The sequence below is a fragment of the Tenebrio molitor genome, chromosome 5 (assembly GCF_963966145.1).
Source record: "Tenebrio molitor chromosome 5, icTenMoli1.1, whole genome shotgun sequence".
Lineage (NCBI taxonomy): Eukaryota > Metazoa > Arthropoda > Insecta > Coleoptera > Tenebrionidae > Tenebrio > Tenebrio molitor.
The window spans coordinates 16,863,473-16,881,906 of NC_091050.1; the positions used below are offsets into that span (position 1 = coordinate 16,863,473).

Consider the following 18,434-nt stretch of genomic DNA (forward strand, 5'->3'; position numbering starts at 1 on the left):
AAAAGTGACGACCAATGTATTTTGGCCACGATGATACATTTAAACATTCTCGATAAGGTAGTAAGTAGTTAGTGCACTAATTTTGGGACATGCTGTATGTACCTGTTTTGCCCGTGATCTATGACCCTGAACCAGTAATAGAGTTCCCAAAAGTTGATGATATTTTCTAAGACGATTTCAGTTTCGATATCACAAGTCAAGTTGACAAATTACATATTAAGAAAATATAGATATATCACTAAATTCAAAGCAAATATTCAAAAAGTACTACAGAAAATAAGGAATGTTAAAAACTTTTGTAGCCTAAAGGGCGTATTCTGTAAGCGATACGTGAATTTTTAGCAGGCGTTATATTTTGACGGCACGTTAAAGTGTAATGGCGAATTACACTTTAACGTGCCGTCAAAATTTAACACCCGCTAAAAATTAACGTATCGCTTACAGAATACGCCCTTAAGTAAGATACTTTTACGCTATATGTACAAACATGCTTTATCGATTTACAATTTAAAATAATCATTATGGGTATTCGAAAATTCGATACTGAAGATTTCGTTCACAGGTGTTTTTACGAGTTCGAGAAATGTGTTATTGTCCCATCTCTACTAGATTACACAACAACTTTTCCAGCATTACACATCTATTGTGTTCTTCTCTGGTTTCTGCTAATTGTATCACTTTTGTATATCTTATGAGGAGGTATTAGTAAATATTTAGTCTTTGTCATTTCTAATAAATAAAAGCAAAGGCTGTTACCATGACAATTAAATATAAACATTAATAAATGCATGTGCAAAGGACCGGTAGTTTTCGAATGATAATTTTTTTAAAAAGCCGTATCGGATAAAATTTGAACTTTGAAAATCGGCTAGTACCGTTTAGTGATCAAGTATATATTTTTGACGAAGTTATCTGGTAAAGAAATTTTTAATGACGTAGTCACAACATTAGCAGATCAGTGTCCTTCGTGTTTTACCACAAAAAACTCGGTTGCGGCGTTTAAGAGAGGTGCAAAAATTAATTGAATTAAAGACAAACAGAGAGCTGGAAGATGGAAGAAAACGTCGATGTTGTACAAGATATGATTTTGAAAGATCGACGAATCGTTGTAAAACGAATCCCAGAGACTTTGACCACATGAGGAAATCTTCAGCAAAATGGATACTCAAATGCCTGGATGACGACCAACAGCGACTGAGCGTGACAACATCCAGAGCGATTTGCAGCGATCTTGAAGGTAGTTGGATCGGATAGCTACAATGGACGGTTCATCATTATGACTCAGAGACCAACGAAGTGTCAAAAGAGTGGAAACTTGCTGGTTCTCGACCTGAAAAGTTTGGCGTGCAGAAGGTCGGCCGGAAAAATCCGCACCTGATTGTTATCCTGCGAAAATTCAGTGAAATCGGTTTTAAAATTGCTGATCATCCAGTATTTTCTCCTGATTTGGAGCTTCGGATTGTTACCTATTCTCAAAACTAAAAAAAAAGGTATGAATATCTACCTCAAAGGAGATGCTGATCGATGCCCTAGATCTAGTTTGCAGACCAAGTAAACGATATTTTTTTCTAGGAGATTAGGCTTGCTTTATCAACGTTTGGTTAAGTGCATAGAGTTGATAGGTGATTGTGTTAAATAAAATAATATCATATCGCAAATATGTAGTTTTCTTTTCCACTACTCTAGAAACTTGTCAATACCCCCTCGTATATCATGTATACAGTGGCGTAGATAGCTTTTTGCTTTGGGGGGGGTCCACGTACTTTTGCATTAAGTTTTCGGTTTTCAATGTAGTTTCCTACTTATAACACTAGAATATGAAATTATCACAATACGACTTGAAGGAACACATGTTTATTGTTTATACTCATGTTGAAAAAAAAAAAAACCTCAACGAACAATTTTAGATAAATAGTCCAGCACGGAAAAAAATCGCCAAAAATTATGCTGTTTTAATTAAAAAAAGATCATGATTTAAACAAATACGTACGTATAGTCGCGATCATTAAATTTTGGTCGTCAATGTCATTCTTTGACGCAATTTAAATGGTCCATTGTGTTCAGGCCGTTAGCCCTACCACTGGTGGGGGTTACCACCCCCCCCTAACGCAAACCCTTGTTAGTTCTATATCGCACTTGCAACTGAGAAATAAAACCAGAAACATCATTTCAATAAGTCTTTTTTTTTGCTTCACCAATTTTAAAAGCGCCAAACGATATCGCAAATCTGGTCCTTCGAGAAAACGCGATCACATTGTAAAACGGTCGTACCTAAATATCATAACCTATCATCATGTCGTATGACATTAATTTTCATTTTTTTACACTTTGTTGACGTGGACATAATCCGCTAGGGATTTTTCTTTAATTTGTGACTAACCAAATTTTGAAATGACATTGACGACCAAAATTTATTGCTCGCGACAGTACTTAGGCAAGCAGGCAACGTTCACGTTGTTTTGGTATAACGAGAGGCCATGATTAATTTTTTTAACGTTGGACACACTGTTTGATTTCTGTCACTAAAGTGCCTGACATGCGGACCTATTAAATTGAACATAACATGTTGCTGAATTTCCCGCGATGTCTGAGTATTCTTCTATTGCAAAGTAGTAAAACTGACAAAAATGCACTAGACATTGACGCTATTTATAACCTCAAACTTAAAAAAATATAACCTAATTCAACAGACACCGTTACTAAAATTAAATGCAACATTTCCATGGCCTCCCATTAGGCCAAAACAACGTGAATGCATTTTATGTAGTCGATCTTTCAATTTTTAAATCGTGATTTTTTTTTCAATACTTTATGTATAGGTACAGTGCAAAGGTGCCAAAAGTAATTGCATGGTAAAACTTATACCCCCTCTTAACTTTTGTTCAGATGAAAATATTCAAACCATTTTTGGAACAAAGTTGGAAGATTTTTTAAACTAAACTGTCAAAAAAGTTGTGAAAAAATATTTTAGTAAAAGTATTTTCTTGCCACTATCATTTTTAGCAGGCTGAAATGAAGTTAACTTTTGCCACCTTCATTTTAAAAAAAGTATTATTCAGTTGTGAAAGAATATGGATGAGCTCTGGGGGGGGTCCGGACCCCCTGGACCCCCCCCTTATCTACGCCACTGCATGTATAAGTATGTAAATTTTTAAAAAATCCCAGACTTCATCCCAAATAAAATTATAAGATACGCTTTTTCAATAATTACTTTTTATCTTTAGAAAAATAAACACTAAATATTATACATGTTTTTGTCGTGATCTATTTGTAATTCGTACACATCTCGTGTGTATTAGAACTATCAGTTTTGCGATAATTCGAATGTTGGTTTTGTTTTCATAATGTTGTTTTTGGTATCTTGTAAGTCATTTGTTGAGTGACAATGGTATTGAACACATTGAATAGTAAATCACATAGCTAACTGAACAATCCAAATCGTGGTGAAAATGTTATAAGGTGGTGGGGGTCGTGGTCTCGCAGGTTATATAGCGGCATCGTTCGGTGGTAAAGCGCTTCTCCAGCATAGCTTTCCCATATAACAGACATTACTCTTTGTACACTCATACGTTTTACTGACGTTGAACACGCTACCCATTGAGATGCCCGTATAACACGTGAATTATTTGTGATTTGTGCTTGCCCAAAAAATACAATAAACTTCATCAGTGTGGTGTCTTCGTTCCTTCAAAATGACTTCCAGTGTCAAACAGACCGTTATCAAGTAGGTGCTTTTTTGGCTCTTTTTTTATTTTTTTTTCAACAGGATGTTACCTTAATGGTAATCACAATGAAAATAGGTAATATAGGTAAAGTAGGTAATTATTAACTGCACGCAAATGGAAATTACAAATCACCCAGCTATTAAAACAAATTGTTTTGCAATGCACAAATCGAGAGAAAATCTCATGCCATTCGCTTTTTTCTTCGCCGTTTACTTCATTGACCGAATTTCGCAACGGATCCCGATTTTGGTATCAAAAATGACGGTTTCACCTGTGCCCTTGACCTTCCTCCTGAAAAAACCCAAAACCATAATTTTTAATTGTTTTAATTTTGTCAGGTTTTATTTTGCAATTATGCAAATTGACCTCATCTTCTTTTATATCTGTCTTTTTTTAAATATTACCTTGATCATTCTCTGATTTGCAAGAGAAGGATCTTCACAACTGGTAATTAATCAAAAACTAATTTGTTTGGAAAGTGCAAAACCGCAGATTTTTTCGTTGTACCTCGCAAATAGTATAAACACATATTTGGAAGTAGGTACGACAATGTGGACAGAGTAAAATTTTAAGTCTAACCTGCGCACTAGGACTGGAACTTCTTGACAATATTTTTTTTACGTCAGAAACAAACAAAAAATGTACACAGAACCTTCGCATTACTTGTTCATTCTTCGAATTTCAAACTAACATTGTTCTAATCAATTCATTTTAAGTATGTTATTAGCGCCAGGACGAAATGATTAAATGTACTAACATACGTAATTGTTGTTAAAAACGTGACATACAACATCTTAAATCAATAAGATTTGTCGACAACACTGTTTTTTTACAAAACAAATCGGCTACGTCGCCGTTTTTAACAGATAGAAAATCACTTCTTGCGTTAAAATTATTTGTTAATGCATATATAATGTCCTAAGGTACGAGCGGAAGATCCCATCTAAATTGACGTAATTAATGTAACTACAAGAATTTTTAGTTTTTTTTTACTTCGAAAGAATTCTACATCCTAGATCTGATGAGATCAGAATTTGATCGAGTAATTTTTGTGGGTAGTTTTTGAGACGGTTTTGCCCATCCAAAACGTCCACCATTGGTTTAACCATGTAAAAAACAGAATGAAGGAATTCCCCTCTTTTCGGTGGTACGATATATGTTATTGCGGTCGAAGGTTAAAAATCATCAATTAGCTTACACGTTGATCATTTACACCGACACTTGACTGTAATAATTATTTTCGTGCCATCGCAATTATTTATAAACAATAATGCTACAACAATATAACAATTTCTTTGTCTTTGACGTAATAATAATATGTATTTTTCACAGGAACAATGTGCGGATGTTATTTGGATAAATACAAAATATTTATTAAAAACATATCAACCGTTGTCTTGTTGACATATTTCAAAACTGACAAAAATGTACGTCTATTTAGTACTAAGGAATTGCGGTTGTTCTAAGCTTGACAATTTTAGATATTTGCAGCGCATTATATAAATTGTTAAGATAAATAAGCAATTCGAATAAATTTGCATTTATTGTGACAGTGGCATCGACAGAAGGTCTGCGAACTGTTGGGTTATTTTTCAGTATTAATTAGGACATCGACTTTATTAATAATCACCGTATTTGAAACATACCCAAAGAGAATCGACCTGACGCTCTTTTTGATGGACATGTTTACGGAGTCACATTCCAGTTTTGGGCGCAGTTGTAACGCCCTCGTTTTGCAAAAAGAAATAACAATAATTTTCTTGTTTTACTAGAAGATTATAAACCGTGTCAATTGTTTAGTAAAAAATTATCACTTTTCATAGTATTTATTTTAAATATTTAGCAACGAAAATTAAATTAGTAAACTTAAGGTGAAATATTCCATGATGCATTCATTAGATCTTCCAAACAATAATTATTAACAGTGTCTTCTTAAATTCAGCTACTTCATTCTAACGGCACATTCTGTCCCAATTAAATGAGATCTAATATGCGATAAGGTAATTATTTTGTGCAATGTTTGTCTTCGATAAGAATGAATCACTCGTTTGATTGAAACGATCGCACAGTTGTGAAAAGCAATATACATTGCAATGTACATTTATATTGAGCTTAATAAATTTCCGTTAAAAAACCGATATGGCCGCGTTAAACCAATGAAGTAGTAAACATGTACAAAGTTAGAATATGGATGATAGTTGAAAGGTTTGACGGATTTTGCACAAGAACTATAGATTTAACAAAATCATTTGTAAAACAATTGTTTTAATTAGAGGTATCATCCGGCCAAAATCAAGGTGAACCCGTGAATACACAAGGTTAAATTCAAACATTTCACGTGTGATCTTTTGTGTGTCAATGCAATATTCAACCTAAATGAAGAAGAAAGTCGTGCGCTTTTCGCCGTCTCAAAGATATTGCGGATAAGGAATTTTAAATTCCCCGTTCTACCACGAGCGGAGTAACATTGCATGTATTATGGAAATTGTTAAGAAGGGAAGGGTCATATGATGAAAATTCAAACATCTCCTTTTACAGATGCGCTAAGGGAGAGCTCCACACTCACTCTCCCCCGATTAAATGTATGTAGTTTATTCCGAAAATAATCAGAAATTAGCATGAAGTGACCCGTTTCAAACCTTTAGATAATATTCAAATGAGACAGATTAATCGCAGAACCACTCCGCATTTTGACGATCCGCGATATCGCTCGTTGTTATTATTTCGACAGGAAACAGCCGTAAAGAACAAAAGAGATTTTTAAAAAATGGAACGCAAAGGTTTGTTGTTACATATGACCCAGAGAACTGTTTCGCATGAAGGTGAACTGTGACTAATTTTAGAAACTTATTTGCAAAAAAAAAATCCAGGAGGAGGAGGGCTCGGTCACAGTCATATTTTCATTTTCCGCCGGATGTCACTTTTGTTTCCGTTCCTTGAGAATGCTGGAAATCCGTTTTCAACTTGATTACTCTCATGTCGAACTGAAATCAATCGATGAAATAAAGAAATCGAAATGCGTACCTAATCGTCAATGCTTCAATTACATGTACGCCATGCAAATAACTCGATTAGGGCAAAAAAAAAATTGCAACGGATTCTTCGGAAAAACCTGTAACCGGTAAGGTTTTACATCGTGAATCATCTTTTTTAGAATATTTTAACGTTTCATACATTTTTATTAGTTCTGAAAAGGTGTTAATATTATCAGGATGGGAAATATGATTGCAATCTGTTCAAAAAAATTTCAAAATTTATTAAGGTTACAAACAATTTTAGAACTTGTAATTTGTTCCAGGTCATTACAAAATCCACATTATAAAGTAACTTATGTTTCATGATTTTTCACGTGGAGCAAAGGGTAGCAACATATAGATTTTATTGCTTTCAACTGTCATAAATTCTCATTTTTCTCCTTTGTAAACTGCCTGCTAACTGCTCTAAAGCAAAAAATAGCAGATAACCAACCGTTGCCCTAGACAACACATTCAAAGTGACATTTCTCGAAAAATTTGTCAAAACTGTCAAAAGCAAATGCGAAATCATTTTAAATAGATTTGGAAGCTTTGGGGCGTCGTTTCAAACAATAAAAGTTTGTATGCAACTCGTTTCTGTGCAAATTGGGCTTTTCTAATTGCCCTCCAGGCCTTAAATTCTCATTTTTCTCCTTTGTAAACTGCCTCTTAACTGCCCTAAAGCAAAATGAGCAGATAACGAACCGTTGCCCTAGACAACATATTCAACGTCACATTTATGACAGGTCTTGAAAAATTTGTCAAAACTGTCAAAAAAAAAATGCAAAACTATTTTAAAAAAATTTGGAAGCTTTAGAGACGTCGTTTCAAACAATACAATTTTGTATGCAACTCGTTTCTGGGTAAATTGGGCTTTTCTAATTGCCCTCGAGGCCTTAAAACCCTCGCTACGCTCGTGTTTTAATCTTGTCCCTCGGGCAATTAGAAAAGCCCAATTTACACAAAAACTCGTTGCATAAATAACTATTTCGCAAAACGGATTAGATCAATTTTCTTATTTTTAAAATAGCCTCGTTATTATCTTTGTGTTCACTTTTGTATTAATTTTTTACCCACAAAAATCCCCTACGTATCATTCTACATGGTGATACGGTCAGTTTCAAAGTTTTTCGTATTTTCTAATAAAAAGTACTCAAACGATATAAATCACAAGATAGTATCTGGTAGTTGTGATAAAATGGTATCTAACAATAAGATGAAAACAAATAAAACCCATTAGTATAATTAAAATAAAATTCTATAAATAAATTTTGTTCTTTATTTAACTTTCTTGTGCTTGGACACATGTAGGACGTGTTATCTCCCACAAGAAATGTTTAAAGTAAAAATTTAATAATAAAGATGTGATATGAATATTTATTATCAAAAGAAATATTTGATTTAATTTTGCAACAATTCTAAAATTGTTGGTATTTATGGTAAATGTAAAACATATAGCACACTCCACACACTACAAACACTTTCAAGCAATGTTTTAACTTATACTGTGACCTGACGGAATCCCTCTTCTTGATGTGGTGTGCATGAAATGACACAAAAATAGATAGTAATGCAAAAGTACTGTTTATTTTGTTTTCTCAAGTACAATCAAAGTGAAAGCCGACATGATACTCATAACTTCGCAAGTAAACAAGTAAAAAAATTATCAAAAAATGGAAAAGTGATGTTTTAGGTTGACACGACCCAATTTGACATAAAATCAATTTGATATCGTCGGTTTGTTCGTTTCTTAAGTTGAAACCTCTTTATTCAACTTCATCTAATCTTTTAATCTTTCGCCCTCTCTCTCTCTCCCTCACTTCTCACCATTATGAAAATTGTTCTTTTATCTCGGCGTTATCGTACTTGTTTATTGATTTTGCAAATTAAGTTGAGAGGATTAATTTGGAGCAAGTTAGTGGAACAATAGTGGCATTCAGTCGAAACATGTTTCTTTTCATTTTCTTGTGCTAATGAAAATCAGAATGTTGCGATTAAATGATGAAATCGTGTACAGTGTCATATCCCAGTCAGATGAACAAATTAAAAAAACACACAAGTGGATTTTTTTTAAGTAAGAATATGCATATCTATTTTATTTGGAGATTTTAACTGTCACATCACTGCGTGAATGGATTTAGTTTTGTAAAATTTTGAGACGCTGAATAAGCAACTATACTTGCTTGTTGTGTCGCGTATTTTTCTGATTTCGTTTAAAGATGTACGAAAGGTTAATTGTGAAGCTTATTTGTCATCGCTGATGCTGTTTTATTATTAATGGAACAAAGAAATCTAATCTCCGCAACTAAAAAAAAAATTCATTAGATAATTTTATCATCTTCGGCAATAAATAAACCAAGGTTTACATAACAATATTTTTAAATATACGCAGTTCCAAAGTATCAGTGTACACACAAGTTCCTACTTAAAGTTTAATGGCAAATTGTTAATTCATTGCAAATAGCGTCTATTTTGTAATGTACTTGTAGTTACGTGTCATTGTTATGCTCAGAGAAAATATTAATTTAATGTTACATTGATGATACATTAGGATAATGATAGCGTTAATAATAACCTTCCATTACATGAATTAATAATTTTTGGTATTTCCTTAATGAGAATGTTCATGTTTGTAGAAATCCGACATGGTGGAAACGACGGACGAGTATGGAAAGATCTTTGACGTTGATCACCGGAATCAGCATCCTCGTTGGAATCTCCTTGATCGTCGCTCTTGCCACAGTATTATATAACAGAAATCAGGAAGCAAACCGTTAGTATTTTTCAAAAATTCTTTTGTACTTTGACCAGTATGTTTATTGAACTTTCATTCTCATGTTCGTGTTCCAATTAAATAACGTAACATATTTGCGACAATTATTTGAAAATGACTTGCACTTGTTGAAAATATTTTTGTTGCTAAACACATCGTCCTTTCCTTTCGGTCGTAGGTATTAAATCGAATCCGATTTAGAAAGTCGGTCATCGACTCTATTCTTCGTCTCGTATTGCGAACCGAGAACTAATTCATGGTGAAACTTTCAGGTGCAACTTTTAGTGCAGAAGCATTACATAGTGCTAACAGTCCCGTATTGGTAAATGCACTTCCGGAAGAATCTAAAAACGAGGTGTGTTTAACACCCGGCTGCATTCACACTGCGTCGACGGTATTAAAATACATGGATCCTACAGTCGATCCTTGCGACGACTTTTACCAGTTTACTTGTGGGAATTTTCTAAAAACCACCAACATTCCCGATGACAAATCTTCAGTGACGTCGTTCAGTCTGATCAGCGACAGTTTACAAGAACAACTGAGGACGATGATAGAAGAACCGATACAGCCCAATGAACCTAAACCTTTTCAACTCACAAAAAAATTGTACAAAGCTTGTATGAACAAGACCCTGATTGAAAAGGACGGCTTAAAGACTATTCGGACGATTCTGAAAGAGCTTGGCGGTTGGCCCGTTTTGGAAGGCGATAATTGGAACGACGGACAATTTGATTGGAGACAATCAGTTTATAAATTTAGAAGGGTCGGTTACAGTGTGGATTATTTCATTGATTTCTCTGTCGGTATCGATTTAAAAAATTCAACGAGGAGAATTATCGATGTAGGTTTGACTGCGTTCAATGAACTCGTTGTAAAATCTTGATTTTCAGTTGGATCAAGCTTCTTTAGGTTTGCGTAGAGAATTTCTGACGAAGGGATTTTCAGATAAGTTAGTTAACGCCTATTATGAGTACATGGTGGATATAGCTGTTTTATTTGGTGCCGACAAAGAAAGAGCTGCCAGTGAACTAAAAGAATCTCTCAGTTTTGAAATTAAGTTAGCTAATGTAAGTGTGATAAATACGTGATTGACATCTTCCTCATAGATATCTTAAAATTTTTTAAGATTTCTTTGCCCAGCGAAAAAAGACGCAACGCCACTGCCCTGTACAACCCCATGACCATTGATGAATTACAACGTAAATTTCCCAGCATCCCATGGGCCGAATATATGAACACTCTTTTGGCCCCAGACACTCAGATCAACCACGATGAGGTCGTGGTAGTTAGTGTTCCGAAATATCTGACCGATTTTGAAGCGTTGATTAGTAGGACGCCCAAACGGTAAATTCGGTATCGCTCGATAATGTTATTTTCTAATCGTTTGTTTCCAGAGTTCAAGCCAATTACATTATGTGGAGAGCGGCAGCTTCATCTGTTTCATATTTAAACGAGGCTCTTAGAAAACGCCAATTAGAATACACCACAGTGGTAACCGGAAGAACTGAAAGGGAGTCGAGGTGGAAAGAATGCATCGATATCTCTGCGGGAAGGTGGGTAGTGTTATCATCCAAGATGTGTCACACATAACAAGTGAGTTTTAGCTTGTCCATAGCCGCCGGCGCTCTTTATGTCCGAAAATATTTTAACGAACAAGCAAGACAAAACGCTCTAGAAATGGTTGCCGACATTCGAGCCGAATTTCAAGACATCTTAAAGCAAGTCGACTGGATGGACGAAGAAACAAAAAAGAATGCGCTAGACAAAGCTAAGTCGATGTCCACCCACATCGCTTATCCGGATGAGCTCATGAATGACAGAAAACTCGAAGAATTTTACGGTGATGTAAGATGTTACGAATTTGATTTGCAACGTAAGAACTTGTAGTTTTAGCTGGAACTAGACGAGAATTACTACTTGCGATCCATTTTGAATTTGACTTTGTTCGGTACACGGTTTTCGTTTAAACGGTTAAGACAACCAGTTAACAAGACCGATTGGATCACTCACGGCAGACCTGCAGTTGTCAACGCGTTCTATTCCGCACTAGAAAACAGCATCCGTTAGTACACAAAACGATTAATTATGAATAACTTAATAAGCAGTTTTCTGCAACAATTGCAGAATTTCCTGCTGGAATTCTACAAGGCGTTTTCTTCGATGCAAATCGTCCTCGTTATATGAATTATGGAGCGATTGGTTTTGTCATCGGTCACGAAATTACTCACGGTTTTGATGATCAAGGCAGACAGTTTGATAAAAATGGTAATCTGGTTGAATGGTGGGCGCCAGAAACTAAGAAAGCTTACTTGGAAAAGGCACAGTGCATCATTGACCAATACGGCAACTATACGGTTCCCGAATTAAACATCAACGTGAGTTACTACAGAATCTTGAGTGATAGATAATATGTAATTATGTACATATAAAATTTGACAATACTGCATGGATGGTTAGTCATATAAGTCGACTTATACTGGGCATTGTACGTTTCTCTAGAGGCAATAAGATTCAAATGATTCCGTTCACTGAAAAAAATATGAAGTGAAATTAATAGGAGTTTCAGTGAACTTATTAGGTATCTATTAGGTTCTCAGATTTTGATTTTACTGCCCGAGAGCGCGTTTTGTTGGGAAATGCTATTGTCATGTCCACTATAATAATGCATGTGTATGTTGAAGCTTAATCCACTAACAACGCTTTTTTGCATTTGACAATTTCAGCTGAATGGTATTAACACACAGGGAGAGAACATTGCAGACAATGGTGGTATTAAGGAAGCATATTTAGCTTATAGTAAGTGGGTGACGAGAAACGGTGAAGAAGCACGATTGCCCGGTGTTAGTTACACAGGCCGCCAGTTATTTTGGGTATCGGCTGCTAGTATTTGGTGCTCAAAAACACGCGAGGAAGAGTTAGAGCAGTTGGTTATTACCGATGAACATTCCCCTGACAAGTACAGGGTTTTAGTTCCTTTAACTAACATGGAATATTTTGCTAAAGATTTTAACTGCCCCAAAGACTCCAAAATGAATCCACAGAAAAAATGTCAAGTGTGGTAGCTTTAATTTATTGTAGATATAGATGTCCACTGTAAGACGAATCCATTTTATTTGTAAGCGGGAATTTTTTACGACTGATTTAAATTTAGACAACAATAAACAATAAACGTCTCTCAATTATTAAGAGGTTAATGTTATCAGGTGACAAAAGAAAACCTATCCTGTTGTCAACACGATTATGAATCTCTAAAACCTTTGATTGTATTTATCACCTAGTATTCAAGGTAATCACATTATTAATATAGAGATGTTCCGTAATCATTGTTCCAAATTTTAACAAAAATACAAAACATTTCGCAAATTAACCTTTTGAAATATGTATTGTAAAACCTACCTACGAAAAATATGTATATTTCTTATTAATAAATTAAATCAAATGATGATGAACAGAAGAACAGGTTAAATTTTTATTAAGAATTCGAGACCATGATTACAGGAAATCTATAACAAAACTATCAATCGCAATGGGAAGGGCTGCTATCTTTGTACATATGGCAGTGGTAGTAATAATCGTAGTAGTAGTAGTGAAGTATTAGCATTTTAATTTTAGTTGAAAAGTATAAGTGGGGATCAGGCGTCAAATGACCAATTTGATACATTTTCTCTCTATCAAGTCTGCTTTCTCTTCGAAATAACGACGAATTCGTGTGACATTCTAGCTCAACGGTATAAACACGCAAGGAGAAAATATTGCCGACAATGGTGGCATCAAAGAAGCTTATCTAGCTTACAACAGTTGGACTAGGCGACACGGTCCAGAAAAGATTCTGCCAGGATTAAAATACACGGCAAATCAAATGTTCTGGATATCAGCGGCGAATAGTTGGTGTGCAAAATATAGACCTGAATCCCTAAAGTTGAGAGTGTTAACTGGCTACCACTCACCAGGATATTTTAGAGTTATTGGTCCCTTCAGTAATCTAGAATTTTTTGCCAAAGATTTTAATTGTCCGCTTGGGTCAAAAATGAATCCCAAAAAGAAATGCAAGGTTTGGTAACACTTTTTGTGATACTTTTACATTTTAATTTAGGATAAGGAAACTGAAGTGTAATCACTGAACTGAATCAGTCATTCAAGAAATGTCAGGGAGGTTTTTATTGGTTAATTAAAACCTCCTTTGATTTTTTCTCATGTAAACTTTATTTAAAACGTTGAAACAGTTTTTGTGTTACATAAGTGAACTGTTTAGGTGAATGTAAGATTATTTAATTTTTATTTTTATTGAGTACATTATAGTGTAATTTACATTTTATATCTACGATGTGACTATTAACTCTTTAAATAAATAATGAAACGTGAAAATTTTAATGAATACAATTGATTTTGAATTATAGTTCCTTTCTTATTCCATTACTTTTTTGTTCTCCTTTAGTCATCTGCTGAGTGTTGTTTACAAACAATAATAAGCAAATAATCAGTAAAATTATTAAAGATTTGATTTGATTGCAAAAATAACAATAAAACATCATGGACAATGGACATCTTCATGCGTGTGTACCATAGAGAGTGAGTGTGTGTACCTGTACCACGATTATAGTTTTCCCATTTATAATTTGGTTTTACTACCAGCCCTGTTGTCAGGGAGTTAAATACCCCGACAATAGGCAACTACCGCCATAAATCCTAGGACTGTAAAAGAAGGTCCGCTATGTGTTGTCTGAGTAGGCTACAATATCTTCATGTCTATTGCCAAAACCACAACCCCAGCCCCTAATAATTACAATTGTACTGCCATAAAACCAAATTATAAATGAGAAAACTATACCTTTAAATTAAAAAATCCATGATTTAATTTTCAAAAAATTAATATTACCTACTTATAAGCTCTTATAAGTACCTACATAGATAGTTTTTAATGTAAAAATATACTACTAACTAACGCACGGACCAGAGATCTTCGAGTTTCCAAATACCAACAGATTAAGATTCTAAAAAATCTACTAAATTAGTCTGTCTATACCTCTGTGTCTGTCAATTTCAATTACAAACATTGAGGTTAGGACAGCATTATTTTTGGGTTTGTTTGTGACCGTGACGTCAAATATTAAAATAATTTGAGGACAAGAGTTACATGTATATTAAAAATAACTTTTAAAAATGGATTTATTGGGATCAATAATGAGTTCGATGGATAAGCCACCGAGTTTAAGTGAGAAAGAACGATTATTGATCAAAAGTGAGTAAGATTTAACCTCTATAACCTTCATTATACAAAGGTTTCCAGAAAGAAAAGAAGAAACTGAAAAACGACAAGCGGCAGAAAAACAGCGACTTAAAAAATTTAAAGAGAGAGTCGAGTCAAAATTCGTGTCGCATTTTCAAGATTCTGCAAACATCATGTTGAAATTTGAGCCAATGGATCAGATTTATCGTAGCATTGTGTATGTGACAGATAGTTTTGTCAAGTGATTGAAACTATTGTTTACAGACATGAAGCTGCAGAATCAGCGGGACTGTTGTCCTATGCTTTTGGTACTGATGGAGTTGACAGATATGTTAGAGTTTACCGCAAAGAAAATGCCCCATGTGAGGATGAATTAGCAGCTAGGAGACGTGGTGATCCGTGGAATGAGCAAATAAAACAACAATTAATAGAAAAAGTAATTAGCTCACTCTCATAAAATTATTTTTGATTTGTATAATTATAGAGGAGATTAGTGAAATTAGAAGAGGCAGAGGCTATTAACAGGAAACCAGAAAAATTCACACCAAATTCAAATTACAGAGATAAATATGTTCACCTCATAGGACAAGAGGCTGCACTGGAAGCTGCCAAGAAAACTGAGACGAATAAAACATACGGCTTTGGTGAGTATTCGGTTTAGAACAGTTTTAAATTTAACTCATTAATATAGTGCCCAGTGAGAATAAAAAGGACGTCAGGTCAATTGAACAAACGATGGCTGATATTCGGGCCAAAAAACGCCTTAAAGTTAACCATGAAGCAACTGAAACACCATCTAATAATTAATTTTATTCTCAACTTTATTTCATATTTTGTTAGATAATATCATGTTATTATTTATTTTTATTGACGGTAATTATGAAATTATAAAAATTCTGACGAATATTGCGTTTTTCTAGTCCTACTAGTGGGTGATACCCCTTTTGTAAGAGCCGAATATTCTTTTTGCAACTTCCGCAGTAACATACACTCAAACCCGTTCACTTCCACGTATTTCTTCTGGCACAATCCTTCAAGTGTGGTCAACAGAAATTCAGCATTTTTTGCGATAAACTGTCTTTGCTGAAAAAAAAACAATCGTCTGGTGAAGGTGAAACTGTTCAATGAATCCGCTTATATGGACTTTGAGGGATCAAGAAAATTGGTCCATTATAACCGAATCTTGCAAGAATATAAATTTACAAAAATAATGTCTTAAGAAGATAAATTGTACGTGTAAAAAATTACTCATTTTCATTTCGCATATTGAAAACACATACTCAAAGTGAATTTACCTCGTTTTGTTTTTCATTTCGTAGTGACGCTTCAACGTGACGAATTTGTGCTTCAAAAACGTCATAAAGTACATCGTTAATTGTGTGCAGCAATTCTGTAGTTTGGAGTCTCAAACAATCATTGAGGAGCATTAAGAACAATTTTGTGAAAACAATCGTGTTGTTCGTAAGTTGTATCCAAGTGTCTCCTAAAAATGTATTGTACTACTTTCGTTTAACAAAATTGGTTCTTTAACCTGTAACGTAGTTGTCCAGTTTTAAGCCCAAATCTGAATATTCCTGTAAAAATTTAGCCAAAGCAGTTTTTGAGCGTAAATTCATTGGAATCCATTTATCCTCTGAAGCTCGCACTTTTGCCATTTCTATCGATTTATCTCTTGTGTCTTTTAAAGTTTGAGTCAGAGGAGTTCTCAAAGCGCCATCTAGTTGATAACATAAATCCACCCCAAATGAACACAACTAAAAATAAACCAATGATTGATCTATAAAAATGAAGAAAAAAAAAAGTACTCTTTCACATTGTGACCGAACTAAAACTACACATTCTGTTAAAGTAGAAAGTGAAGTTTGAGGCATAAAAACTTGTTTGATAAAGTGAGTTGTGAACAATGATAGTTCATTACTGGCCCACACGACGTACGCTAAAATTGATTGCATTAGAAAGACAGTTCTGGGTGTGCCGATAAGGAAGGTACCTGAAGAACAACTAGACGAACTCGGAAATGCTCTTAAAAATTCTTCCGTCATGTGACACATGTTAGTGAAAACAACACTGGATAAGTGTCTTACATACATAGCCGTCGAACATTCTCTCTTTACTCTCTTACACTGCGTTTTCAAAATGCTACTGCACAGTTTTAGAAACAAGTCGCAGGATTGCGTCGACCTTCCGAGATGGTTGAGTAATCTAACTGCGCGTCGAGCGGCCCTCAAACCACCCTGTTGAGATTTATCCGGATTAACCTCAAGTTCTTTCATTAAAACTTCAGTTAAGTTATTATGCCGTTGTTCAACTTTGCGCTGAATGTCAACAATCACGTGATCTGGTTGTCCGTTCGTATTTACAAACTGAACGATGTAATCTTTTGATTTCTGAAGAAATGTGAGAGCGTCTTCAAAATGTCTTTGAGCAATACACACGTCTAATTCTTCAGGGATCTCTAGAAACCATTCTGGATGGACCGTGACGGTGTCTTCCTCGAGTTCATCAAATGCTATTGGTTAAATTAGCATTAAATGTATATAGTTTATTTGAAAAACTTACGATTGGTATATGGCGAATCTATAGATGCAGATCTTGATGGTGATTTTTCTGCAATAGACTCACGCTTTTGTTGTTCTTGAGTTAATCTTGCTTTTTTTGCTTGGTCAAACTTGTCTAACCATTCTTTCTACAATGAAAGCTGTTATTTGGGAGCATTAAATCAATATTGAACGTTACCTTGTTTGAACTGGTTGTACATTGAAAAACTCTAGTATCTGGGAAAATGAGCAATTTAAACTGATGCTTATTATTCCCAATTTCTCGAACATTGACAACAGCCAAACTACCTAACTCATACATAATCTCATAAATATATTTCATTAAACCCCTACTGTTAGTATTTCTATATGTTGTCATAAAACCATCAGTAAATAAATAAGCGTGCACTGTTTTAATAGTATTATTATCTACAGGATCTACCTCTAGCAAATCACCCTCGTATAAATATGTTCTTCCAGGGACTGCTAATAATTCCTATTAGTGAAAACTAATGAATTTAAAATTGCACAAAATGTACTGTTTTTATACCTGACAGCCTTCAACTTTCTCCAAAATTGAAGCTAATTTTTGTTTATTGTCATCACCTTGTTCTTTAGTTTTATCCTTATTTTCTAGTTCTGTAATTACAGGTGTTTCATCTCCCAAAATAGAGGTAGTAGATAGAGCACCTAACAAAGATTTCTGTTCAGAAAGTAAATGTGACAACTGATACATTTCACTCTCTAAATCTAAAAGCATAAATATGTAATGATCTACATTCCAGTTAAAATTTTAAGTTACTCGATATTTCTTTTGCAGTATCAATAAACTGCATATAGTTGAGGTAAACATTTTTCTTTAAATTACTGCTGGTTTCCTCAGAAAGTGTTTGAATTCTCTTTCTAAGTCTTCTCAACTCAGGACCACCTACACAACTCTGAGACAATTCCCGGACATCTACAAATAATGTTTTCAATTTATTGTTTATTTTAATCTTTAAGTTACATTTTTCTGGAACAAAATCTTTCGAACTGAGTAACCCGAACGTGGGTTCTCTTGAAGGTTCCATTTCTGTAAGGCAAAAAGGGGGCGTTGACATATGACATAACCTAACAACCGTGTTGTCAAAACGGACGCGTCGCAGCGCGTATTAA

General features: G+C 34.5%; 3 protein-coding genes across 6 annotated transcripts; 2 read left to right on the top strand and 1 right to left on the bottom strand.

Annotated features, from left to right (window-relative positions):
• The first annotated feature begins 3,426 nt into the window (after nt 1-3,426).
• On the top strand, nt 3,427-14,754 carry LOC138131994 (neprilysin-2-like). 4 transcript variants are annotated; one of them, XM_069049300.1, is made up of 10 exons: nt 3,427-3,724; nt 9,376-9,512; nt 9,785-10,356; nt 10,406-10,582; nt 10,642-10,859; nt 10,910-11,068; nt 11,120-11,360; nt 11,409-11,577; nt 11,640-11,890; nt 12,239-12,697. In XM_069049300.1, exons 1-10 carry the CDS (start codon nt 3,693-3,695, stop codon nt 12,575-12,577), a joined length of 2,295 nt encoding a protein of 764 aa, XP_068905401.1. In that variant the 5' UTR covers nt 3,427-3,692; the 3' UTR covers nt 12,578-12,697. The 4 variants fall into 4 exon arrangements, with proteins under 4 accessions (XP_068905401.1, XP_068905402.1, XP_068905399.1 ...); XM_069049301.1 differs by lacking the exon at nt 12,239-12,697 and adding an exon at nt 13,237-13,886 and having other exon boundaries at nt 3,436-3,724; XM_069049298.1 differs by lacking the exon at nt 3,427-3,724 and adding an exon at nt 8,653-8,813.
• Nucleotides 14,614-15,646, top strand: LOC138131998 (sperm-associated antigen 7). Its single transcript, XM_069049306.1, has 5 exons — nt 14,614-14,754; nt 14,803-14,959; nt 15,007-15,178; nt 15,227-15,386; nt 15,434-15,646. Exons 1-5 carry the CDS (start codon nt 14,676-14,678, stop codon nt 15,547-15,549), a joined length of 684 nt encoding a protein of 227 aa, XP_068905407.1. The 5' UTR covers nt 14,614-14,675; the 3' UTR covers nt 15,550-15,646.
• Exo84 (exocyst 84) lies at nt 15,540-18,422 on the bottom strand. The gene is made up of 10 exons (XM_069049303.1): nt 18,286-18,422; nt 18,082-18,237; nt 17,830-18,029; nt 17,479-17,775; nt 17,302-17,428; nt 16,733-17,251; nt 16,548-16,678; nt 16,274-16,496; nt 16,038-16,225; nt 15,540-15,825 (listed from the first exon to the last, which is right to left on the bottom strand). Exons 1-10 carry the CDS (start codon nt 18,377-18,379, stop codon nt 15,628-15,630), a joined length of 2,133 nt encoding a protein of 710 aa, XP_068905404.1. The 5' UTR covers nt 18,380-18,422; the 3' UTR covers nt 15,540-15,627.
• Between the last annotated feature and the right edge of the window lie 12 nt (nt 18,423-18,434).

Bases quoted from the DNA above. Each gene is read 5' to 3' on its own strand.
- Exo84 (XM_069049303.1), bottom strand. From the start codon at position 18,379: ATGTCAACGCCCCCTTTTTGCCTTACAGAAATGGAACCTTCAAGAGAA. The intron at 16,679-16,732 runs GTACCTTCCTTA...AATCAATTTTAG, and splicing joins TTCGTCTAGTTGTTCTTCAG to CGTACGTCGTGTGGGCCAGT. The intron at 15,826-16,037 runs GTAAATTCACTT...TTTTTTTTTCAG, and splicing joins GAAATGAAAAACAAAACGAG to CAAAGACAGTTTATCGCAAA.
- LOC138131998 (XM_069049306.1), top strand. From the start codon at position 14,676: ATGGATTTATTGGGATCAATAATGAGTTCGATGGATAAGCCACCGAGT. The intron at 14,755-14,802 runs GTGAGTAAGATT...AAAGGTTTCCAG, and splicing joins AGAACGATTATTGATCAAAA to AAAGAAAAGAAGAAACTGAA. The intron at 14,960-15,006 runs GTATGTGACAGA...TATTGTTTACAG, and splicing joins CAGATTTATCGTAGCATTGT to ACATGAAGCTGCAGAATCAG.
- LOC138131994 (XM_069049298.1), top strand. From the start codon at position 8,713: ATGAAAATCAGAATGTTGCGATTAAATGATGAAATCGTGTACAGTGTC. The intron at 10,860-10,909 runs GTAAATTCGGTA...GTTTGTTTCCAG, and splicing joins ATTAGTAGGACGCCCAAACG to AGTTCAAGCCAATTACATTA. The intron at 11,578-11,639 runs GTTAGTACACAA...CAACAATTGCAG, and splicing joins CGCACTAGAAAACAGCATCC to AATTTCCTGCTGGAATTCTA.